The sequence below is a fragment of the Marmota monax genome, unplaced genomic scaffold (genome assembly GCF_021218885.2).
Source record: "Marmota monax isolate L192 unplaced genomic scaffold, Marmota_monax_Labrador192_F-V1.1 WCK01_AAM20220418_F8-fsc00059, whole genome shotgun sequence".
NCBI lineage: Eukaryota > Metazoa > Chordata > Mammalia > Rodentia > Sciuridae > Marmota > Marmota monax.
In genome coordinates, this window is record NW_026693595.1 from 3,803,506 (window position 1) to 3,831,115 (window position 27,610).

Sequence of the window (27,610 nt, forward strand, 5' to 3'; positions counted from 1 at the left end):
GCATGCTTAATGTGTGTGTGCATTCATATATTTAATTTTTCAAGCATATATTATCAGCCAGGACTGGGTTAGGTACTACAAACACAGAAGCGAATCGAACAAGCATAGTTCCTACCCTTGTGAAACCTGGAGAAAAACAAGGACAGCTGATTAGGAAATTACAGCACAAGATTATGGAAAACAGGAGGAAGACTTAACCAAAGACTATTTGAAAGAATTAAGAGCTTAACACAGATAGATCTGAGCCATTCATTTAATTAGAAAGACAAATAGAGGGGATAGCAAGTTTTCCCTGAGTTTAATCATTACATACAGAGTATTGTCAGAATTTTACCTACACCACAGTTTACCAAGAGAAATATCCTTACCAGGGGGACCTTATTTCTTAGCATGATCTTTAATTTTAATATCTTGTTGTGGAACTTGAGACTATCACCTTTTTATTCACCCCCTTCTCCTAAATCTTGACAAAAATGTTTATTTCTTATAGCTGCTATTTGCATGTCTCAACCATGTTTTCTTTAAATCTGGTTATTAAAAGGGCATATGCTATCACAAAAAAATATTGGCAAATAATGCAAAATTGCCTTTTATTGTTTTGTTCACTAGATTTACCACAAAAAGTAAGAAGCAAGCAGGAAGGAGGAAGAAAGGTAGGAAAGGGGCAGGCAGGGGAAAAAAAAGAATCACAGTATTTGTAAGAAAAAAAAAGATGTATTTACTTTTGTTATTTTTGGATACTTGTGATTAAAATTATCTCCTGTCAAAGGCCTGGCATCCGAAGTAAATTTTTACTGAGTCTCATTCCTTCCTCATACATGTCCTTTCTTCCCACAACTTTGGGAAGGAGAAGAAATTTCAGAACTTCAAATTAGGTGAAGAGTTTGTAAATATGCTATTAAAAGTAAAATCTATCAAAAGAAAAATAAATAAATTGGATTTTATTAAAATTTTAAACTTTTGTTCCAAAAAGTCATGTTTGTATATATATGTCAAAATTGACTCTACTGTAATGTACAACTAAAAAGAACAAAATTTTTAATATTCCTAAATATAAAGAGAATGAAAAAAAAAGCTACTCACTGTAAGAAAATATTACAAACAGAGAAAATCTGGCAAATAACTATTATCTAGAATATGCAAAGGATTCTCAAAAATCATCAATAAGAAATAAACTAGTGACAACACCAAATTCTAGCAAGGGTGTGGAGAAACTCAACCACTGTTCCATTTATGATGGCAAAGTAAAATGGTATTACCACTTTTGATATGTTTGACAGGTTTTCTTAGAAAAAAATCAACATGCAATTGCCCAGAAACAAACATGAGAAACTTTTTGTTGGTGTTGCCATTTCATTTTTATACTACTCCATGAAATATTGCAGATGTCAATTATAATGTTGGTGCAATAGAAATCCAGACAGCCTCTTGGTAATCTGTACTCAGATGACAAAATGTTAAGGAGTTCATTTTCCAACTCCATTAATATTTTCTTCAATTTAGCATGTGAAAATGATTTCATTAAATAATTGTCAATTAGCATTCAGGCTCCAGTCCCTTGATACCAAATTAAATCTCTGCATTACACATAAAAGAAAATCAGAATAAGGGGCCAATGACACCAATTGTCTTGTAACACTTTATTTTCAACTACTTGTACCTTTCTCAGGTAGTTACCAGAACAACTTGTTTATGGGGTTTTAGGGTTTAAGGTAAACATATTTTTTTTTTAAAAAAAAAAGTTTCTCTCTACTATACAGAGTTGTGATATAAAAATGACTTATAGGCTATATATTTCAGAAAGTAGGTAGCAAGACTTGTAATCCCACTGAGCAAACCTTCCTAGTTAACCCTGTTACAGAATGAAGAGCTACAATTCAGCAATCTTCTGATGAGAAGGCTTGAGAACATCAATGGATTGTTTAGTTTCCTCCACAAAGGGCCACCAGGATTTTTTCATAATCTCCCTTGGTTTCATCCTGTTGATTCAAAAATAGTGTACCATTAGTGCTATGCAAAATCTTAAACAATATATTTTTAATTGTAGAAAAATTGCATATTTACAGACTATATCATACATTGCAGTTCTTCAGTGATCTGGGATCTATAATCAAAATACTGTTTGTATAATTAAATAATATGTACAGCCAAAATCTGGTAAGTGTGGATTGTTGTACAAAAAGCAAGGGCTTTCAAGATTCAAATTATAAACTTTCCTGAGTTAATTATGTTATATGTTAGAGCCATTTTTATCTAAGGGTAAAATACATTATATGGGATTGAATAAAGTATTACAAATATAACCTCATATATATGAGAAAAATATTTTGATTCACTCACCAGAATCACTCACTTTTTATTTGTAGTTTTTAGTTATTGGATACAAATTTAAATAGTTATCAATCTTTCAATATGTTCAAAATCCTTGACTTTTCTTTCTGTCTTATATTTCAACATCCAAATGAGATAACTTTAACATATATTTCATACATTTTACCATGATAAAATTAATTAAAATATTTTAATAATAAGCCTTTTATCTTCTGACAGATTTTAATTGCAAAATAAATCATGATGTCTATGCTAGTAAAAATTCTGAAATATTTTGAATATTTATGCAAGAGCAAGTAAACATTTTCATGATTTAAATTGAAAAATGTACTAGTTCTCCATTACTAGTGAGTAGATTTTGCCAGTGAAAGTTTATTGACGAAGTATTCACCTAGATATACTGAATTAATCTTATATATGAAATTTATGGATACAATGAGTTCTTTTTTGTTTTTGTCATTTAAAAAATAAAATAAGTTATTACAATGATATTTGAATACTTCTATTTGAAGAAACATAAAAACCTCTTCCAGCCACACTATGAACCTATAAATGCTAGACAAAATGTTAATGTAAATCTAGAGCTAATACAAGAAAGAAATGTGAAAAAAAATCAGTTACTTAAATAACAGGCAAATAATTTTCCTTATCTCAGAAAATAAGATTTTAAGTTTTCTACAGATTTAATTATGTATTTGGTCAGTTCTTCTTTTGAAGATGTTCCTAAAAGAAATTTCATTTGAGGAGGTGAGACTATAAAAAGCACTACATACCAGAATGGCTTGGCACAGAGAGATACCATACATCTTCTGATAGTATGCTTTGATTTCATTCATGTCGATTTCAGAACGGGAGACCATAACTCTGATCAACGTCTTATGACGAGTTCCAGCACCCTATACAAAAAATAAATAAATAAATAAAATTGTGTTATTTCTTGTATTCAGAAGGAACTCTCATTAAAGAGGGATTTTAAAATGAATCCCTTTTTATCTTTTCATATAATCTCTATGGAGAAACTACCTCCCTATTCTTACACCACACACACACACACACACACACACACACACACGGGGGTACCCAGACAAGTGGTAATGAAATTAAAAGAAACCAGCTGCCTGATTAAAGCTTTTCAACCTCCTAACTGGCCTTCTACCAGTCAGTCTTTCCTATGTCTGAACCATCCAACAATTGCAAATAAAGAGCATTTTTACAAAATTGTGACTTAGATCATCTAGCTCATCTAGTTAAAATACTTCATCAGTCTCCTGTTGCTCTCAGGATGAAAACTAATCATTTTATCAGCCTTACAATATCCTGCTTGACTGCACAACCTCTTCCACTGTGCACCGTCACTCTGATGATATTTACCACCTGAAAAGGGTTGTGCTACTGTCTGCTTTCAAGCTTAAGGACGTGCCGTTTCCTCTTCTTGGACCACCCTTGCTTTGTCCCCCTTATCATCCACCCTTGTCCTTACCTGGCTCATGTATACTCAGGTTCAGGTCTTAGGTTAGCTGACAGCAAGCCTACGTGGTTTCTGAAGTCTGGGGCACATGTCCCTTTTTTCTCTCCCTTAATGCCAAGTAGTCATCATAACCCATCTAAATACCACACTGACAGTGGCAGGCATGGTGACAGCAAATGTGCTAAGTACCCTATACCAGTACTTGTCATTTTGTGTTAGGCATGCCTAATGTTTCTACCATCTCCCAGGATTCCTTAGTAGTATTTGAATGGTTAGAAACCCCCTGCCCCTATATTTCTCTGAAGACCTCCTCATTTTTGAGTACAAAGAGTAAACAAAGATAACTTCATAACTATTCATTTGAGAACTCAAAATGAAAATATAGAGGTGGTATCCTGTATAATACTGTGCATGTTAGACGGTAAAGTTAAAGTGATATAGGTTTAAGTATCTCAAATTCATCTTAGTAATACCTACTACTTCTGTAACCATGGAATGACATTTTAAAAGATTCACTATTAATTCATGGCATAAAAGACAGCATAATAAAAAAGATAAATAAAAAGAAAATGGAAGGTTATAAAACACACAACTTTAGTGGAAGTAGGCTACTAAAATCACACATTAAAAGGGAAGGTAGGAGCAGGCCCAGCGGCCTGCTGAGGGGCAGAGCCGCCCCCCACCCCTCGCGACTGCCAGGTAGGGGAACTGTGACCACGGACAGAAAAGGCCCAGTGGCCCGCGGCGGGGCAGAGCTTCCAATCACTCCTGCAAGGTAGGCGGGCCTGCGACCCACCTGCAGAAGAGGAGCAGCGACCTGCTGAGAGGCAGAGCCGCCCCCTCCCCCTGCACCGGCAAGGTAGAGGGAACTGTGACCACGAACAGAGCAGGCCCAGCGGCCTGCTGAGGGGCAGAGCCACCCCCCACCCCACGCCCCTGCCAGGTGACCACCGACAGAAAAGGCCCAGTGGCCCGCGGTGGGACAGAGCTTCCAATCACTCCTACAAGGTGGGCGGGCCTGCGACCCACCGGCAGAGGAGGAGCAGCGACCTGCTGAGAGGCAGAGCCGCCCCCTCCCCCTGCGCCGGCAAAGTAGAGGGAACTGTGACCACGCACAGAGCAGGCCCAGCGGCCTGCTGAGGGGCAGAGCCGCCCCCCACCCCCCGTGCCTGCCAGGTAGGGGAACTGTGACCACGGACAGAAAAGGCCCAGTGGCCCGCGGCGGGACAGAGCTTCCAATCACTCCTGCAAGGTAGGCGGGCCTGCGACCCACCGGCAGAGGAGGAGCAGCGACCTGCTGAGAGGCAGAGTCGCCCCCTCCCCCTGCGCCGGCAAAGTAGAGGGAACTGTGACCACGCACAGAGCAGGCCCAGCGGCCTGCTGAGGGGCAGAGCCACCCCCCATCCCCCGCCCCTGCCAGGTGACCACCGACAGAAAAGGCCGAGTGTCCCGCGGCAGGACAGAGCTTCCAATCACTCCTGCAAGGTAGGCGGGCCTGCGACCCACTGGCAGAAGAGGAGCAGCGACCTGCTGAGAGGCAGAGCCGCCCCCTCCCCCTGCACCGGCAAGGTAGAGGGAACTGTGACCACGCACAGAGCAGGCCCAGCGGCCTGCTGAGGGGCAGAGCCGCCCCCCACCCCTCGCGCCTGCCAGGTAGGGGAACTGTGACCACGGACAGAGCAGGCCCAGCGGCCTGCGGAGGGGCAGAGCCACCCCCCACCCCACGCCCCTGCCAGGTGACCACCGACAGAAAAGGCCCAGTGGCCCGCGGTGGGACAGAGCTTCCAATCACTCCTGCAAGGTAGGCAGGCCTGCGACCCACCTGCAGAAGAGGAGCAGCAGCCTGCTGAGAGGCAGATCCGCCACCTCCCCCTGCACCGGCAAGGTAGAGGGAACTGTGACCACGCACAGAGCAGGCCCAGCGGCCTGCTGAGGGGCAGAGCCACCCCCCACCCCCCGCCCCTGCCAGGTGACCACCGACAGAAAAGGCCCAGTGGCCCGCGGCGGGACAGAGCTTCCAATCACTCCTGCAAGGTAGGCGGGCCTGCGACCCACTGGCAGAAGAGGAGCAGCGGCCTGCTGGGAGGCAGAGCCGCCCCCTCCCCCTGCACCGGCAAGGTAGAGGGAACTGTGACCACGCACAGAGCAGGCCCAGGGGCCTGCTGGGGGGCAGAGCCGCCCCCCACCCCCCGCGCCTGCCAGGTAGGTGGAACTGTGACCACCATCAGAACAGGCCAGACCTGCAACCGAGAGACAGAACAGGCCCAGTGGCCTGAGGAAGGGTAGAGCCGCCCCCCCTCCCCCCCGCACCTGCAAGGTAGGTGGACCTGCGACCCACTGGCAGTACAGCCCCAGAGGCCTGCAGAGGGGCAGTGCCGCTGCCTGCACCTGCAAAGTAGACAGAACTGTGACCACCCACAGAACAAGCCTAGCGGCCCGCAGTGGGACAGAGCCGCCGCCCGCGCCTGCGAGGGAGACTTTGCAACTATACAAGACCAATATAAATATATAGGGGGAAAATTCAATAACACAACAGTTTCACTAAGTAGAAAGGAACGCAAACAGTATGAAGAGACAAGGAAAGAAAGGACCACAAGCAATGCAGGTCAACTCAACATTAGAAGAGGTAATAGCTGCAGCAGATGGAATGTCAGATAAAGAATTCAGGATATACATGCTTCAGATGATCTGGAGTCTCAAGGAAGACATCAGACAGCAAAATCAGACAATGAAAGATCACTTCAACAATGAATTACATAAACAAATCCAAGAAGCAAAAGATCAACTACACAGGGAAATAGAGGTTATAAAAAACAAACAAACAGAAATCCTAGAAATGCAGGAAGCAATAAGCCAGCTTAAAAACTCAATTGAGAATACTACCAGCAGAGTAGAACACTTAGAAGACAGAACATCAGACAATGAAGATAAAGTATTTCAACTTGAAAAGAACATAGACAGCTCAGCAAGACTGTTAAGAAACCATGAGCAGAACATCCAAGAAATATGGGATAACATCAAGAGACCAAATTTAAGAGTCATTGGGATACAGGAAGGGACAGAGTTTCAAACCAAAGGATTGAGCAATCTATTCAATGAAATAATACGAGAAAACTTCCCAGACTTGAAGAATGAGACAGAACCCCAAATCCTAGAAGCCTACAGGACGCCGAATGTGCAAAATCATAAGAGACCCACACCTAGACACATTATAATGAAGATGCCCAACATACAGAATAAGGAGAGAATTTTAAAAGCTACAAGAGAAAGGAAGCAGATCACATTTAGGGGTAAGCCAATCAGGATAACAGCTGATCTTTCAACACAGACTCTGAAAGCTAGAAGATCCTGGAATAACATATTTCAAACACTGAAAGAAAATGGGTTCCAACCAAGAATTGTGTTTCCAGCGAAATTAAGCTTCAGGATGGAAGATGAAATTAAAACCTTCCACGATAAACAAAAGTTAAAAGAATTTGCAGCTAGAAAACCATCTCTTCAAAACATCCTTGGCAAAACATTACAGGAAGAGGAAATGGAAAATAACAATGAAAACCAACAGTGGGAGGTAGGACACTAAAGGGGGGAAAATAATCAAAGAGGAAAACAAACCATGTTTAGTAACATAAATAAACAAATATGGCTGGAAGAACAACCCATATCTCAATAATAACCCTAAATGTTAATGGCTTAAACTCACCAATCAAGAGACACAGGCTAGTAGAATGGGTCACAAAACAAGACCCAACAATATGCTGCCTACAGGAGACGCATTTGATAGGAAAAGACATACATAGGCTGAAGGTGAAAGGTTGGGAAAAATCATATCACTCATATGGACTTCGGAAACAAGCAGGAGTATCCATACTCATATCAAATAAAATAGATTTCAAGCCAAAGTTAATCAAAAGGGATAAAGAGGGATACTACATACTGCTCAAGGGAACCATACACCAACAAGACATAACAATCATAAATATATATGCCCCAAACAATGGTGCAGCTATGTTCATCAAACAAACTCTTCTCAAGTTCAAGAGTCTAATAGACCACCATACAATAATCATGGGAGACTTCAACACACCTCTATCACCACTGGACAGATCTTCCAAACAAAAGTTGAATAAGGAAACTATAGAACTCAATAACACAATTAATAACCTAGACTTAATTGACATATATAGAGTATACCACCCAACATCAAGCAGTTACACTTTTTTCTCAGCAGCACATGGATCCTTCTCAAAAATAGATCATATATTATGTCACAGGGAAACTCTTAGACAATATAAAGGAGTAGAGATAATACCATGCATCCTATCTGATCATAATGGAATGGAACTGAAAATCAACGATAAAAGAAGGAAGGGAAAAGAATACATCACTTGGAGAATGAACAATAGGTTACTGAATGATCAATGGGTTATAGAAGACATCAAGGAAGAAATTAAAAAATTCTTAGAGATTAATGAAAACACAGACACAACATATCGGAATCTATGGGACACATTGAAAGCAGTTCTAAGAGGAAAATTCATTGCTTGGAGTTCATTCCTTAAAAAAAGAAAAAACCAACAAATAAATGATCTCATACTTCATCTCAAAATCCTAGAAAAAGAAGAGCAAAACAACAGCAAAAGAAGTAGAAGGCAAGAAATAATTAAAATCAGAGCTGAAATTAATGAAATCGAAACAAAAGAAACAATTGAAAAAATTGACAAAACTAAAAGTTGGTTCTTTGAAAAAATAAACAAAATCGACAGACCCTTAGCCATGCTAGCGAAGAGAAGAAGAGAGAGAACTCAAATTACTAACATACGGGATGAAAGAGGCAATATCACAACAGACACTTCAGAAATACAGAAGATAATCAAAAATTATTTTGAATCCTTATACTCCAATAAATTAGAAGATAGTGAAGGCATAGATAAATTTCTTAAGTCATATGATCTGCCCAGATTGAGTCAGGAGGATATAGACAACCTAAACAGACCAATATCAATTGAGGAAATAGAAGAAACCATCAAAAGACTACCAACTAAGAAAAGCCCAGGACCAGATGGGTATACAGCAGAGTTTTACAAAACCTTTAAAGAGGAACTAATACCAATACTTTTCAAGCTACTTCGGGAAATAGAAAAAGAGGGAGAACTTCCAAATTCATTCTACGAGGCCAACATCACCCTGATACCTAAACCAGACAAAGACACTTCAAAGAAAGAAAACTACAGACCAATATCTCTAATGAACCTAGATGCAAAAATCCTCAATAAAATTCTGGCCACTCGGATACAAAAACTTATCAAAAAAATTGTGCACCATGATCAAGTAGGATTCATCCCTGGGATGCAAGGCTGGTTCAATATACGGAAATCAATAAATGTTATTCACCACATCAATAGACTTAAAAATAAGAATCATATGATCATCTCGATAGATGCGGAAAAAGCATTTGACAAAGTACAGCATCCCTTTATGTTCAAAACTCTAGAAAAACTAGGGATAACAGGAACATACCTCAATATTGTAAAAGCAATCTATGCTAAGCCTCAGGCTAGCATCATTCTGAATGGAGAAAAATTGAAGGCATTCCCTCTAAAATCTGGAACAAGACAGGGATGCCCTCTCTCTCCACTTCTGTTCAACATAGTTCTTGAAACACTGGCCAGAGCAATTAGACAGACGAAAGAAATTAAAGGCATCAAAATAGGAAAAGAAGAACTTAAATTATCACTATTTGCAGATGACATGATTCTATACCTAGCAGACCCAAAAGGGTCTACAAAGAAACTATTAGAGCTAATAAATGAATTCAGCAAAGTGGCAGGATATAAAATCAACACGCATAAATCAAAGGCATTCCTGTATATCAGCGACAAATCCTCTGAAATGGAAATGAGGACAACCACTCCATTCACAATATCTTCAAAAAAAATAAAATACTTGGGAATCAACCTAACAAAAGAGGTGAAAGACTTATACAATGAAAACTACAGAACCCTAAAGAGAGAAATAGAAGAAGATCTTAGAAGATGGAAAAATATACCCTGTTCATGGATAGGCAGAACTAACATCATCAAAATGGCGATATTACCAAAAGTTCTCTACAGGTTTAATGCAATGCCAATCAAAATCCCAACGGCATTTCTTGTAGAAATAGAGAAAGCAATCATGAAATTCATATGGAAAAACAAAAGACCCAGAATAGCAAAAACAATGCTAAGCAGGAAGGGTGAATCAGGCGGTATAGCGATACCAGACTTCAAACTATACTACAGAGCAATAGTAACAAAAACAGCATGGTACTGGTACCAAAACAGGCGGGTGGACCAATGGTACAGAATAGAGGACACAGAAATCAATCCACAAAACTACAACTACCTTATATTTGATAAAGGGGCTAAAAGCATGCAATGGAGGAAGGATAGCATCTTCAACAAATGGTGCTGGGAAAACTGGAAATCCATATGCAACAAAATGAAACTGAATCCCTTTCTCTCGCCATGCACAAAAGTGAATTCAAAATGGATCAAGGAGCTTGATATCAAATCAGAGACACGCCGTCTGATAGAAGAAAAAGTTGGCTACGATCTACATACTGTGGGGTCGGGCTCCAAATTCCTCAATAGGACACCCATAGCACAAAAGTTAATAACTAGAATCAACAAATGGGACTTACTCAAACTAAAAAGTTTTTTCTCAGCAAAAGAAACAATAAGAGAGGTAAATAGAGAGCCTACATCCTGGGAACAAATCTTTACTCCTCACACTTCAGATAGAGCCCTAATATCCAGAGTATACAAAGAACTCAAAAAATTAGACAATAAGAGAACAAACAACCCAATCAACAAATGGGCCAAGGACCTGAACAGACACTTCTCAGAGGAGGACATACAATCAATCAACAAGTACATGAAAAAATGCTCACCATCTCTAGCAGTCAGAGAAATGCAAATCAAAACCACCCTAAGATACCATCTCACTCCAGTTAGATTGGCAGCCATTATGAAGTCAAACAACAACAAGTGCTGGCGAGGATGTGGGGAAAAGGGTACACTTGTACATTGCTGGTGGGACTGCAAATTGGTGCAGCCAATTTGGAAAGCAGTATGGAGATTTCTTGGAAAGCTGGGAATGGAGCCACCATTTGACCCAGCTATTCCCCTTCTTGGTCTATTCCCTAAAGACCTAAAAAGAGCATGCTACAGGGACACTGCTACATCTATGTTCATAGCAGCACAATTCACAATAGCTAGACTGTGGAACCAACCTAGATGCCCTTCAATGGATGAATGGATAAAAAAAATGTGGCATTTATACACAATGGAGTATTACTCTGCATTAAAAAATGACAAAATCATAGAATTTACAGGGAAATGGATGGCATTAGAGCAGATTATGCTAAGTGAAGCTAGCCAATCCCTAAAAAACAAATGCCAAATGTCTTCTTTGATATAAGGAGAGTAACTAAGAACAGAGTAGGGTCGAAGAGCAGGAGAAGAAGATTAACATTAAACAGGGATGAGAGGTGGGAGGGAAAGGGAGAGAGAAGGGAAAATGCATGGAAATGGAAGGAGACCCTCAGAGTTATATAAAAGTACATACAAGAGGAAGTGAGGGGAAGGGGAAAAATAATATAAGGGGGACAAACGAATGTCAGTAGAGGGAGCAGAGAGAGAAGAGGGGAGGGGAGGGGAGGGGAGGGGAGGGGAGGGGAGGGGAGGGGGGATAGTAGAGGATAGGAAAGGCAGCAGAATACAACAGACACTAGTATGGCAATATGTAAATCAATGGATGTGTAACTGATGTGATTCTGCAATCTGTATATGGGGTAAAAATGGGAGCTCATAACCCACTTGAATCAAATTGTGAAATATGATATATCAAGAACTATGTAATGTTTTGAACAGCCAACAATAAAAAATTAAAAAAAAAAAAAAAAAAAAAAGGGAAGGTATATCACCCTTCCCTTGGTGTCTCAAGTTTTGCAAGTCACAAGTCAGGCATAAATCACTTACAAGCTGCCATTACAACCACATCCATGTATTTTTAAAAATGCACCAAATCTAACACAAATAAAGTGGTAGATTTTCTCTTGCATTGAATAGAAAAAAGATTCTCTTCAATGAGAAGATATTAACTCCAATTTTCAAACAATATTAGGTTTTCTATACTGCAAATACATTTATTCTCTAAGCAAAGCATATGAGTGGATGGTACCTTCATGGCCAGATGAAGCTTCTCAGCAAAGAAAGCTGGTTTGCTTGTGGCACACTTCACTGCAAGAGAGATGAGTTTTAGTTGATATATTCATCACAGAAGAAAGATGCATATGAAAGAAACAGGAATAGAGAGTTTTGCCAATAGGTTTCCATCTACCACTAGTTCTTTCCCATCCCAATATGAGACACTCACCTTAAAGAAAGATATTGTAACTCTCCAGATGGTGGTCCTGAAAATATCAACTATTTCCTAATTATATTTAATTCATCCCAACTGCAACTTCAAGAGTTACAGCTATCCCAAATAAACTCTCAGTGCACACAGGGAAACAAGCAAGTATTTAAGGTCATACAAGTAAGTATTTGAATCATTTGTAATAAGAACATTTTTTTAAAGTCCTGCAATACAACAAGCTTTAAATATAAAGAAGCTGCTCAAACAAAATACTAGCACAGGTCTATTTGTGGAGTTTTCTTTATTTGCTATTCCAAGGGAGATCCATGGACCTACTCCTATCTACCAGAGGCTTGTTAGAAATGCAGAACCTACTGAATCAGGATCTGCATGTTAACACAATTCCCAGCGTATTCAACCATAAGCAAGGTAATATTTGAGCAGCACTTCTTGAGATACAGATTCTTTTACTCTGATGGTCATCTCAATAATCTAGAAGACCTTTTAAACACTCAAATTTTCAGAAGCCAACTTCAAACTGCTAAATCAGATTCTCCTAGGCTTGACCAAGACCATACAACTAACAAATGGTAGAATAGAATTTGAATATACATTTATCTAATTCCAAATCCCATGCCTTTGTTGACCATTCTTGACTGTGCAGCAGTGTGTCCATCTTAGTGTACCGCTTGGCATAAGTAGGTATTTGATAAGTACATTCTACTTCTCCATGTTTTTGAAAAGGGAAATAGTATCTGTTGCTATTAAGAAGATTATCATACTTCTTTGTCAGTCTTACAAATAGCCTCCATCTGAAACATGGATGTATCACCTCTGAAGGTTGGTGCTTTGTTGGTTTGTTTGACATATTAGGCAACATTAAAAACACAGTTCCTAGTTAGAAATTTCTTTGAAGCCCAGGACTACATACCAATGGCTGTAAGGCACTTCTCAATGTCACCCTTCAGCTCCAGGTCCAGGACTTTGTTCATGTCATGTTTGCTGTATTTGGTATATTTCTGAAAAACTGAACATTAAATTTAAATTAAGGTACATACAAATCATCCTTTAAAAAAGTCTAGCAAAATCAGGGTAACTGATTCAAGGAAATTCTAGGGTTGGCTAAACTCCAGCCACACTTTAAAAACTATTCATACAAATCAGCATAATATGAATATTTCATCTCCTCCTAGGAATGTAACCCATGTGGCCATTTTGGTGCTCCTGTATATTTGGGGAAAAGTTTGCAGGTGTTAACAGTTATTAGAAATGACTCATGATGGCAACTATAACATTTACTACAGCAGAATTATGTGCCAAAGCAAATGGATGTTCCCCCATATAAAGATCTGCATGGTGATTTTCTCTTGTTTAGCATTAGAAATCAATGTGTTATTATAAGATAATGAGCTTTAGATAGGCATCATGGCATTACTCTTGCCTTGGCTACTGTTGGGCTCAGAGCAAGTCTTGTGCTCAAAGGCCAGAAGTCTTTTTGAGCTATGTTTGGTTTTGTTTAACTTTTGCTTTCTGTAATACCTGTGTAATCTTTTCTTCATTTACCCCCAAGTGTTTTGGTATGTTTTGCTTTACTTTGTGGTAACTTTTGTTTTGTTCCATTATATGGGTATTTTTTGTCATATCTAAGCCAAATCTTTGGGGAGAATAGAAACTGTGAAAATAAACAATGTTCTGCGTGCCAAAGATGTAAAATGTATTTCCAATACATTGTAAAAATGGGCAAATAGCTATATTGGGTCAGGAGCACTGTGCCATATGATGTAGGAGGGACCTGAATAAGACTTTTCTCTTTCCCTGCTCTATATATCCTCAGTGAAAAAAAATCCATTTTCCATGAACTGATACCACAAAAATATTTTTCTTGTTACCTCTACGAAGATGGGGATAGCTTCTTGAGGTAAGAATAGTATTGAACACATTCACATCTGTCCCCTTTCTCCTTTCTCCTGCTTCATATAGGGCCTGTCAAGAAACACAAAAGATAAACGCTTGACTATCTGCCAAAATGTTCTGTCCATCAGGATGGTAGATTTTCCCCAAAGCTTTTCTAGACAGTTGCTCTGTGTTCAATACAATGAGAGGATGCCAGAAGAAGACTGCACATTCCTCAATGACAGGGACCTATTTTGTTTGTCATGTCTGCCACTAATTCTCTCAAGGTCCCATGTAAACCCTAGAGACAAGAATATATTTGCAGAACACATGTTTGCAGAATTATATTGCCTTAAGATTATGCTGCACATCAAGACCTCTTCAAGTAACTCTCTTTAAAAGATTCTTACTCTACTATTCAAAGTAATTATCATTAAATGGTACTTGTAAATCAATAAATTAACCATAAGCTAGATCAGGTGTTTTGATATTACAATTTCTAAGATTCAAATGCTGACTCTGAAATTTAAAGGCTATATAATCTTAGGCAAATAATTTAACTTTACTAAACCACAAATTTTCATCTTTTGTAAATGAAATAGATAATCCCCTGCCCTATTGTCATAAGTATGCTCTGTTAACTTTGAAATGTTAATTAGTATCATCCTCCTGGGTCACACTAATCCATGTAGCCTCTATAAATATACATCTAAGTGCCCTGAGAGTCTTAAAATGGAAAACATATTCAGAGATGTCACAAGCAAACAAGAATAATTTTTATCATGGGCAATTATTCAAGTGCTCTCTCTTGTTCTTTTATATGCTTGTAAAATTTCTGTTTAAACAATCAAACTTTCAGTAAAAAGTTATTTTGAACTTTTCAAGCAAAATGATCTACTATGTATGTATTTAATTAAACAAAAAGTTAATTAGTGCCTATTGCAAGATAATGTACTGGTACAATATGTTGATGTGGGTGGACAAATAAGTTTTTTTTTCCTTAATGACTCATTGTGTTGGGAAAGCATAATGCAAATAATTGTTCTTTTTAAATGGAAATTCCAGATCTGAAATGTTCTGCTTTTTTCTAACATCAACAATGGTTTACTGCATAAATAATGGTAACTTCATTGAATGGTATGCAATAGTATGTTTTCAATGATATAACTTTGATATTATAATTTAAATTGTATTTATAATATCACTGCAAAAATTTTAGAATATAAATTTGCATCTGTAAACCATTTCATAATCACTGTTAAAAGAATGTTAGATGTGCTTACTGTTTTATATTTTGAACTTAAAATTTTTTCTTCCCTTTCTTATACTTGATAAAATGAAAATTTAGAATTGTTCTCAAAAAAGCAATTCTTGGAAAACAAACGAACAAAAATTCTCATTGTTCTCTTTTAATCCTCTCTGGCTGTATGAGATCCATTGAAAACTTAAAGACCATATTTTCACTCTTGAACTAGGAAGCTGTATCTCATTCAGGGAAGGAATGTTAAGGAACCACTGGCTTCTCAGCAGATCTGAACCCTGATGTCACACGGGTGACCTGTGCAGTGTAAGAAGACCTACTGCAGCAATATTTTCTGAGCCCTTGCTTACCCTGGCATCTGTATCAGCCAAGTCTTCGTTCACACCCAAATCTTCACATCTGTCACCCTAAAAAGAAAAAAAAAAAGGCTCATTCTATCATAAGCTTTAAATAATCACATGATTTACTTAATTCCCTTGAACTCGGACACATAATAATTTTTGAGAAAAGAGAGTCAAAAGAGAATCTTGTCTTTTGTGAAAACATGGATGAAAGTGAGGGGCACTATACTAAGTGAAATAAGCCAGGCACAGACAGATGACCTCAGTTAGACATGGAATTTTAAAAAGCTGAAGTCACAGAAGTGGAGAGTAGATGGTTACCAGAGTCAGGGGGAAGGGAAAATATTGACCCAGGAGTACTAAGTTTCACACTGGAAGCATAAGTTTGGGGATCTATTGCACAGCAAGGTGACCATAGTCAATGATTTAATATAGTGTATATTTCTAAGTAACTAAGAGAGTAAATTTCAAATGTTTCACCATAAAAAAAGGATAGTTAATCAAGGTAATGAGTATACTATTTAGCTTGATTTAATAATCCCACATGTATACATATATAAAACATCACAATGTACCCATAAATGCAATATGATTTATCAATTAAAATAGTATTAATTAAAAAAAGAAAATAAAGAAAAATAGTTAATTACTTATTTCTAGAGAGGGTTCAAATATCAGATTTTACTGTTCATAAAAGAGCAGAGGAATTTCCCAAAGTATGTGTTATACCTTAGCAAGAGAAAGCAAAGCATTCCTAAAGTCTCCAGATGTGTCTGAGGTGATGTCTTTGGCTAGATCTCTTTTCAGTTCTAAGAAACAAGAAAAATAGTTTTTTAGTAAGCTATTGAAAAACAATGGTGCTAATAATAGAATAACCATATCTGACATGTCTGTATTTGCTTACAACTTATAATTGCCACAATGTCCATTGACTTATGAAACATATTTCAAATTATTATCATTTTTGAATAAAATTTGAGAAATTAGAACAGGTGAAATTTTAGATAATGAAATTGATTTCCTAACCAACCTAGATGCCCTTCAATAGATGCATGGATAAAGAAACTGTGGTTTATAAACACAATGAAATATTACTCAGTCTTAAAAAAGAATGAAATTATGGCATTTGCAGGTAAATGGATAGAGCTGGAAAATATCATGCTAAGCAAAGTAAGCCAATCCCACAAAAACAAAGGCCAAATGTTTTCTCTGATAAGTGAACGCTGATACATAATGGTGTGGGGGAGTGAACAAGGGAAGAATGGAGGAATTTTGCATTGGGCAAAGAGGAATGATGGGAAGGGAGGGGGGTGAAGGTGAGAAAGCTGGTGGAAAGAGATGGACATTATTACTCTATGTACATGTAGGACTGCACGAAAGGCATGACTGCATTGTGTACAAATCAGAGAAATGAAAAGTTATGCTCCATTTATGTACAATGAGTCAAAATGCATTTTACTGTCATGTATAGTTAATGACAACAAATAAATAAATTATTTCCTGTAGGGCATTGGAAGCAATCTGAACAACACTGTGAATGAAAACCCAGAGTCAAAAAGTTTTTTCTAACAAGAATAATTTGCTTAAGTACATATTTACCAAATAATTTTGAAATAAAAGTATGCCAGAATTAAGCAATATAGTGAATAGAGCAGGTATTTAAAAGAATAAAACAAAAATACACACTTCAGCATAAATTATTTATTTACTTTAAAAAGTATAACTATCTTGTATGCAATATAGCTTAATGATGTATGTATGTGTATAGAGATATTTTAACCTGTCTATATACACTCATTAAGTGTATAAAATCATGCTGTAATAGAAAAAAAAAATAGCTGAATTTGTAATTGACTAGAAACAGAGCAATTTAATAAGCTATCAATGGACTAATCTTCATCATAATGGAGAAATATGGATGTTTACCTTTATGAAATATGCTTTATCAAACAAAAATTAATAACAATGTCCCTTTTGGTTATTATCACTGATAAATAGATATAAGGTAAACATCTGTAATGACATAAACATTTCAAAAATTAAGTTAAAATCTTCTTGCTTTCATACTTTTATTATATTGTTCTAAAAACAACATATAAGAACTTTTGGGCTTTCAGGGCTTGATATGAGAACAAGGGAGGAAGATATCTAATGGAGGGAGTCATGTATTGGTTTGGGGAAAGAAAAGGAAAATAGTAATTGATATGTGGGTATCCTCTTATTAGTGGGGAGCATGTCATTTAAATGAGATATTTCACTGAATAGGTAAAATGAGTCATGGTTGGTCTCTCTATACCATGAATCTAATTGAGATAAAGAGTATGGGAATCATTTATGTTCATAATGGTAAAGTTAAGGTTTCCAACATAGAATTAAAAGTACCTAATTCTTTTCTTTGTCAAAGACAGGTGAACAATATTTTTGAAATGTTTTATTACATACTCTTCTCAAAATTAAAAAAAAAATAATACTGGACCATTTTCATGAAATAACTCTCAGAACACAATGCTCTGAATTAAGGTCTCCATCCTAATAACTTGAGCCTATTAGTTCTGGATGGATATTTTCTATTAAATGCCAGACCCATGTGACCTGGGACCTGGGATATCAGCACTCTAGCACATTGAATGCTGCCTGATAACAATGTATGCTTTCAGTAGACATGTGTAAAACAGTAAAGACACATTTTAATAGGTAGGCTTTCCAAAGCCTGCACAACCAACATCTGCATTTAATTTTAAGATAATGTATCAGAATTCCTTTCCCAGGAGCACACTTGGACTGTTGGACACTACAACTTACCATCTCTGTAGACTCTGTTAATTTCTCTTATTTCTCTGTTATTTCTTGATGCCAAAATTTCAATCAGAGTGTCTTCATCAGTCCCAAGTCCCTGAATTGAAAGAAGAGAAAAGGAAAAACATATACAAATCTGGATTCAGGAGGATCAACCAGATTTTTTTTAATTTAATTTGAATTTAACTTGTTTGAATTTAATCATGTCAATTTCACCTGTAATTTTTAATAATTATGATAAATTCTATTTACTGTATGCCTCTAAAACAAATTGGGTTTAAAAACCAATATTTCAGGTAAAGACATAAAAATGTAGATATTTGATTTAGATCATGTTCAAGAAGGATATTAGTGCCAACATTTATTTTTTCTCTACTAATTTATATTTATTGAATTATTGATTTACTAATTCATTGAGCTCCCACTGATTGACATACACTGTACTAGATATTGAAGAGGTGATGCTAGGAATAAGCAGACTTGCTCCATTTACTGTCCTAAGAAAGGAGTTTTGCCTAATCAGGAGGGTTACCTTCATGGCAGCACGGAGCTCATCTGCATCAAATTGGGCTGGAGTTTTCAGCAGAGCTAAAACAACTTCTTCCAGGTGACCTGTAAGGGCTTTCTTCAGAATTTCATCCAGGGGCTATAAGAAAGTTTAGAAGAAGTTAGGTGCTAGCTTATATAGCAATGTGGTGATACTTGATCTTAGGTCATCTTGCTAGAATTTCCTAAACACAGCCATCTTTTAGAGTCTTGACAAACATGACAGATATTTAGGAATGTCATCTTCATTTTTTAGATCTAGAGAGATTAGATGAAATTTAATGAATCTATTTTTAATTTCTTAGAGAATAGGGTTCTCAATCTTAATACAGAAAAGAAATCACACAGTTCAAAGAACAGAAATCTGTGTTATCAACAGAAAATAGTAGTAAGAATACTTTTAAAACACGATATGAAGTTTTCCAAGCATTGAGCTTTGTGCTGCTCAGATAAGTACTATCATTGAACATCAATGATTTACAGCTTTCTAATGGCACCAATTTAAAAAAAAATTATATCCATATTTTCTGTAGAAGATGCAAAGCTTACGTCTAAAATAAATATATACAAACTTTAAATTTCAACTCATTTAAAATTTAGCAGAAGATGCACTCCAATCAAAATATATTCTTTGTCACCTATATTAATTTTAATATTTGTTATGTTCAGATTGAAGACTTATCTCTAATATAGAACATCACTTCTGCAAAGAACTTACACAAAGATGACCAGCATATGAAACCAACTAATTTGCTAAACTTGAATAAATTGTAATGAAATGGATGAATAAATACTGCAATGCCAGTCTCAGATATAATGGGAGAACGATAGCTAGAAACTTGAAAAACTAGGTAAGTGTGCTTCAGAATCTACAATTATGCATAAATAAAACCCAAATCAAACTTCAAACCTACCTTTCCCTTTTCCTGGAGGTATGCAGCTTTGATTTGTTGACGCTGAGCATTGTTTCTCTTAGTCAGAATGTCAATAATGGTTGCTTCATCCACACCTGGAAATAAAGAGACTCCAGGCTTTAAAATCAATTTTCCTCATAATCAACAGCTAACATAAAATGATTCATTTTCAAGGTGCTCCAAGTGAGGTTCTAAACAAACCAAAAAATATAAATTATGTCATCCCAAAAAATAAATGCTACACTACTATCAAGCTAAAGCATTTAGGATGGCATTTCATTCATTTGAATGAAAAATGAAATTCCAATTAATTGTCCCTGGACCTCAGTGTCACAGGGTTTGGTCCCAGTTTAAACCCTAAAAGTGATCAGAATGGTGATTTCAGGATTGAGTATCTGCTTGAAATGGGTTCTGTGGATACCTGTTATAGCATTTATTCCATTGATTATACCACATTTTTCAAAGTAACAAGAAAGGAAATATATCTTCATTCAACAAAGAGAACTTTTATCTTCAAATGAAATTCTCTTTCCAGTCTCTCAGGTCTATTATTCAACAGCCAATGGAAAGCCACTCTGGAGTTCTGGGGAGCAGCTGTCCTCAGGAGACACACTCACCTTTAGCCATGATGGCTTTGTGCAAAGCTTCAACATCCGAGGAAGGATTGAAGCTAGGATAGGGGCTCACGGCTGACCCAGGACCACCTTTGGATGATTTCACAGTTTGCTATGGTGGAGATAGAGGCATACATTAATGTCCGTTTACTTGTGTTAATTCCATTTGAAAATGGTAACTAAGTCATTGTACTTACAACATATTCCTGCTCTTGGTTGTCAATAAACCAGGCCTGCTTGAGGAATTCTGATACCATTGCCATTTTCAAAGAAGTGTCTGGAAAGAAAATGGGTAGATGTCTTTATGAAATAAACCCACCACACACAAACACTCCCCCTACATACCCAAGACATAACATTATAAAGTTACCTGGTGCTTACTTGCTGGGATTGTATTTAGGGGCATAATAAATATGAAGTGTAGTTATTTTAAATGGTCTAACTCTAAAAAAGAAACTCATAGTCTCCACTCAGAAACTGAACTCTTTCTTGGTATATTTAATCCTAACCTTCTTAGAACAAGTGCTGGCTGAGCAAAGCCTTTTACGAAATGAGTCAAGATTAATCTGTCAGAAAGTAGAAGAGAATAAAACAGAGAAGTTGATCTTATTTGGAAAGCTGAAAAAAGTTTGCTGGGACGAAAAATGTTGACAGAAGCTGAAACAAAGAAGTTCAAATGTATGTCCAGAGCATTAAGGAAATGATACCTTTGTAAAAACAAAGTGGCATAATTTCATTTATATTTCAGAAAGAAACTTCATTGCAGGTCATGGAGAATGACTAAGACACGGACAAGTTGGAGGATTGGAGATCACTTAGTAGGTTATTAGAGAATTTGTGTGAGATGAATTAGGGCCTGTACCATGGGATGCTTAGAGAAAAAGCATAAGTATTACATTTGTGAGGTCAATATTCTTTGTTTTTTTTTAAAGAGAGAGTGAGAGAGGGAGAGAATTTTTTTTTATTTATTTATTTTTTAGTTATCGGTGGACACAACATCTTTATTTGTATGTGGTGCTGAGGATCCAACCCAGGACGCACGCATGCCAGGCAAGCGCGCTACCGCTTGAGCCACATCCCCAGCCCGAGGTCAATATTCTGTAACAATCTGCAGGTGTGGTTTACTTAAAACTCAATTTACTCAAAAATCCATGTATTTCTTCCCAAATCATCCACTTTCTTCTTCCATTTCTGGGTGAAAAATGGTTTCACTACTTATAGTAATTGCTATCTTCACATTTCCTTCTATCTGAACTAAGTATTAGACATGTGTTTTTTTGCTCAACACATATGCATGCATGCATGTACACACACACACACACACACACAGCTGGACATGGATTATTTTGTACCAATATTTTTTTTCTAACAAGAAGCACTGGAGTGAAATTGCAGCATGCATGCCCTGATGTCAAACTTTATCTTAAATAAAATTTCTTAAATTGTTCTGTTGTGATAATATTTTTACTTAATGGAGCATATGTATTTTTAAAACTTAATGCATGTTAAAAATTAATGTGTCTTCTGTTTTCTTCATGTACACACACACACAAAAAATGCCATCAATGATCCTTTTTCTCTGGAGCTGTATTTTAGAAGCTCATACTGAAAATCTACCCTGATATCTCTTTCCACACCCTTTTGTTATATCACTTTGGAGACTACTCTCATGGATTCTTGTGAAGGAGGTTGAAAAAATAATCTCTGCAGTTTTAAATTCATGATATGAAGTGAAGTGACTCATGAGGAGTAAAACTCATAACCTGATTCCTTAACAGCATGTTCAGACAAAGTATTTCAATCCACACCTGCTGAAAAATGACTGCACGTCCAAGTAATGAGATTAAATACCTGAGGGAAATAATATCCAAAGCAGAAACAACTGCCACTTAATTATCGTGGGAATTGTTCAAATTACTATTTTGTCATCTGTGTGAAAAACCAGTATATTGTGCATTCAGTTAATGCATTTTCTTCTCTCCAGCAACCCATAAATTTAGCTGTTTTCCTATGGTAAAGTCATGATGTGCAGTTTTGCACAAGATTTTACTTCCCATTATAGTCTAATCTGGTGCAATTGCTATTGCCACATGAAATTTCAAATGCAAACTGTTTAATTGGCACATCCTACATTGCATAGCAATTCTAGTAAAATTTCAAATATTCAGAATTTCTTTTTCATCATCTCACTCAAACCTTTAATAAAGTAGAATCCTCAAAAAAAGTAATATAATTGGTCACTTGGCAAAGTTTTTTTTTTCTATTACTTATAAAAACATGTTCAATAATTCTATTCTTTTCAACTAGAGAAGAAAAATTCCTAAAGAGAGCAAAGCAGAAATAAGAATATTTGCAAATGTGCTACTAAAAGTACATCCATTAAAAATACTGAGAAAGTCTAGGAAAATAATGATATTGCTGTATTAATTACACAACACAAAATAACAATAAGGGAATTGAATAATTTATTTGACATGAGTGTCCTTAGACAAGAGAGCTTTGTGACTTGTAACTTCTGAGTGCCTACATTTTAGTCTGGACTCTTGGCCTAGAAACATTGTCTAGGAGAGAAAAGCATGAGAATGGAATCACCCTCAAGACAGTCCAGGGAGGGAAATGAAAGTTGAGTCTGTCAAATAACATCTTCTAGCTCTTAGCAAAGCTTAGACACAAGATGATGGTAGGATGTAAGAAACTGCTCTAAAGGAAACATATTTTACCATAGTCTGCTAGTTTAGTGCCCTCATCAAATTTCATGTATTAACAGAATTTTTGCATAACCATAGCACACCTTACAAATACCACAGCAAAACAAAATTTTGGCCCAATTTTATTACTAAATCCCTCTGCCTATTCACTACTTTACACTGTGTATGAAAACCACCTTAAACTTAAGAGTTCAAAATACATTTTCTTTTTTAATAATATGTTTAAAACTTGACTAGGTTTTTAAGATCCTATTCTACTAAGTATTTTAGGTTAATATGTATTTCAATTAGCTACCAGTGAGTTTCAAACCAAGTTTATCTCCATGATGAGCATCAGCTATTTTGGGGTGAAATTAGCTATTTGTACATAGGGCTGACCTACAAGAAAATAAATAATGTTCCACATTTCTTATGACTGATGAACAAGCACTATATACCAATCTCACTTTATCTGTGGACTAAATATGTAGCTTTTTAAAGGTTAGAATATTTTTGTATATTTGTGTGTCCTAAGAGAGTCCCCATCATTTTTCTATCCTTATCAGCCTTATGAAAGGCAACTTCCAGAACTTGTGACAGAGGAAGCTTTGTTCTGTGGTTTACCATAACTTCCTGGTTACAACAGTGATATTACTATGTTAACTGCATAACACAACATACAAAAGCTAACAGGCTTGAGCAATTTATTTGACACAAGAGAGTGTCCCTGGAGGAGATATCTTCATGATTTGTCTGGGTTACATGCAAGAACTATCAGAATTCTGCAATGCCAGTAGCATCGCCTCTTGTTTGGAACAAGTTTATCATCATAATCTCATTTTCTGTCTAGGAAAAAAAGAGCGTGATTTTCAGTCAGTGTTGTAGCTAGTAGTGGCCAGAATTGTGACACAAATCCATGCCTTCTGACTTCTACGTGTTACATGCTTTAAAAATTAGTGACCAAAAGACAATAATATCAAGGACAATATTATTTTTAATAACTCACACTTGAAAATCACATTCATTAACAATCAAACCATGGAGACTATAGCAGATTTCATAGCAGCACTAGGGAGTTTATTTTTAAATGCTTTGGCCTAGTACATTTTTTTTCCTTGACTATGTATTTTATAAATCCTTACCATTGCTATTCTTGAGAAGAAGACAATTAAACTATACAATGGCCTGATTCTGAGGAACCAATTTATGAAATGTAAGTTGATACATGTTTTACTTCTAGCTTTTTGAATAGGGAGTTTCCATTGCCTGAAATGTGCTTTCTCCTGCACACCCTCTTCCATTCACCTAACTAACTGCTTACTTCTAAGTGAAGACTTAGCATAGAGGACCCATCACATCCTACACCAAGCCTTCATTGAGTCCTCAGCACTGGATTGACCTTCTGTGCTCTCCCAAAGCATACTGTCTTCATCTCTGCAGTAGCTCAACTATTGTGCTCTTACCCCTTTCTGATGACTCATTTATAGCCCCCAGAAGCATTCCATGAGAGCAGAGCAAATATATCATTCATTATGTACATCCTAACCCTGGAAAAATGCCTGGTATTTAGTATGTTTGTAACTATTATTGAATTAATAAATAATGCATCATTGCTAGGATTTTAGAAAAGATCTATACCGGTTTAATCATCATCTATCCACATCTATGGAATAGCAACTTAAAAACTAAAGTACTCCTGGCCTTAATTGGATTTTCTTCATTTTTACTTATTTATTACTGGTGCATTTTAATTATACGTAAAAGTGGAATTCATTATATCAAGTCCAAATTTGTATATAACATAATTTGCTGAGTTTTCCCTCTCCCCCATCCACTTGTTTTACTATATTGATTTTCCTTCTATTATTATTAATAATAATATCTTCATCATTATTTTAATTAGTACATTATTATATACATATATATAAGCAGGATTCACTCTGGTATATTCATACATGGATGTAGTATATCTTGGTAGATTTCTTTTCCTAGTAGTTCCTCCTGCTCCCCTCCTCCCTCACTTTAGATCCCTTTCCTCTATTCTATTAGCAATTTGACCCCAAGGAAATATCAAACTTCTCCAGATGGTTTTAATTGATAAAATATAAATCTTGGAATGAATACTATCTAAAAACCATTACAGCTCCGAAGTACCAATCTTAAATTTCACCTTGAGTGGTTGGAGGTGAAGAAAGTTAGCCTGATGAAGGAAGGCTACTATTGGATCTATCATGATCTTCATGATAAATATCTGTCAGAACTCAAAGGAAAAGGAAGTAGTTTACTTCAAAACAATTTATAGCTTATCACTAAATGTAATAGGCCCATTCACTTTGCTTTGATGTTAAATAAGTCACAAATTAATGGTTCTAGAGAGAATTAAGAACAATCAGTTTAGATAGCTAGTATCATGTACTGAAATCAACTTTGCAGATGTTTTGATTGAAAAAAGTACTTAATAAGCTTGAAACTCTAGCTGGTTCCCTAATAGTGTTGTTATTATTTTGCCAACATCAATCATATGTTGGGTGTCTGCCAGATGTGGATGCCTGGGGCTAGGGCGGTAACATAACTTCTGGGTAAGAGATCATTTCAGAGTTATGAAACCAGTATTTTTCCACATTTGAATCATTTGTAACATGCCTTCTCTTACAGCTACCAAAATACTTTTCTGCAGACATAGGAGAACATTGCTTTTTCAAAGTGTCTACATAATTTTAGGCACAACCAAAGCAAGAAAAAGCACATCTTTCTTAATTAGCTAACATTAAAAATTAGAAATCAAGGCATTTAATTAACATTTAAAATGTTTAAAAGAAAAATCCTTGAAGGAACATTTGTAAGGTTATGATTCATAATCTCTCACGTAGCAAAGCTCTCAAGACTTGCTTTGTGTTTTCCTAAGGAGTTCTGTGACCATTAGCTCATTCAACAGTCAAGATACTGCTAAGCTAGAAGAGCTTTTTGAAGGCCCCTCTGGCATTCCCATGGGATGACTTATCTGACACCACCCAGGAAATATTTCCTTTCCCTTAGGTTTTCAAACCAGCACTGGAAAAGCCTGTCCATGACACAGAGACTCCAGGGAAAAGAATGTGACCACACCCTGTTTAAATGAAATGAGTCATAAGTGGGCCTTCTTAAACTATATGAGTAAACATAACATTAATTTTAAAACGTTAATTGCAAAGAGCACAATTACCGCTCTGAGGTCTCTTTAGTTTGCCTTACAAAAGAGAAAAATAAATTATGAAACTTAATAGTTCCTTGTAACCTATCAGTGACACCCCTGTTTCTCTGACCACCCCCCCACCAAGTACCCCCTCCAGCATGATTTACATGTAACACACACACAGCTCCTGGAGACAGGGGATCCAAGGAGGAAGGAAGGAAAAACACAATCTTTCCAGGCTGGCACAGGCCAAGCACATTCTTTCCTTCTTTTCCATGGTAACTCAACAACAGTACAGGAAGAAAACTTAACATATTTTTGAAAATGTTCCTTAAATAAAATAAACATTCCAATTTGCGATTCTTAAAATATACATAAATATCCAATGTGATTTTACAGATTTATTAAAGCATATTAATGCAACTAGCCACAAATTCTATAGAAGCAATAACAGTCAAGTTCATCAAACTCCTTAGAAAAACACAGAGAAAAATCTAAAGAGTTTTTACTGGTGTTGGAAAAGTTTTCAAAACAACCCAAGCTATCTAAAGGCAAAATCAAGGCTTACCTTTTTTCTACCTTCTTCTAAAGAATGAAAGAGAGGCTCTTCTCTGAAGGTTGCAGTCTAGAAGTGGAGCCTTGTACTTCTGATTTTATAGGATTTGAACGGAGGCCACACCTAGCAACCAGAAGTTAGTAATTGGCTTCCTTTTGTTTGAAGTACAGGCTCAGCTTTGTCCAAAAACAAAGTGAAACGACTCTTGCAAAACTACTCACTAAACCAACTCAGCTGACAGTAAGAAGAAACGGAAGGACAGATTTTTTTCCTCCCTTCTTCCTTTTGCACATTTTTTCCCTCAGATGGGAAAGAATTCGATACAGTTTCAAGTATGCAGTGCTGTCTGCTCGAATCCTAATGCCAAATATTGGCACACTTTTAAATTAAATAGATTGTACATTAACTTGAAAACCAAAAAAATCAAAGAAAGAAAAGGGTTTGAATTCCAGCTCCATTACCTATTACTATGTGACCCTTTGGACATATTTAATTTCCTTGAACTTGTTACTACTTTTGTATATAGGAGTAATAATACCAATGCTGCCTAACCACAAGAATTCTTGTGACAATTGCAAAAAAAATACATTTGTAAATTTTAACATTATTCAGGGATGAGTAATTTTCTGTTCAT

At 36.7% G+C, this 27,610-nt stretch overlaps 1 protein-coding gene across 1 annotated transcript; it reads right to left on the bottom strand.

Moving 5' to 3' along the window:
* Nucleotides 1-1,736: 1,736 nt before the first annotated feature.
* On the bottom strand, nt 1,737-27,174 carry Anxa1 (annexin A1). The gene is made up of 13 exons (XM_046459470.2): nt 26,989-27,174; nt 20,759-20,838; nt 20,565-20,673; nt 19,948-20,042; nt 19,020-19,133; nt 18,494-18,584; nt 16,421-16,500; nt 15,701-15,757; nt 14,086-14,179; nt 13,128-13,223; nt 12,020-12,078; nt 3,105-3,227; nt 1,737-1,979 (listed from the first exon to the last, which is right to left on the bottom strand). The coding sequence occupies exons 2-13, from the start codon at nt 20,822-20,824 to the stop codon at nt 1,923-1,925; spliced, it is 1,041 nt and encodes a 346-aa protein (XP_046315426.1). The 5' UTR covers nt 20,825-20,838; nt 26,989-27,174; the 3' UTR covers nt 1,737-1,922.
* Nucleotides 27,175-27,610: the final 436 nt, after the last annotated feature.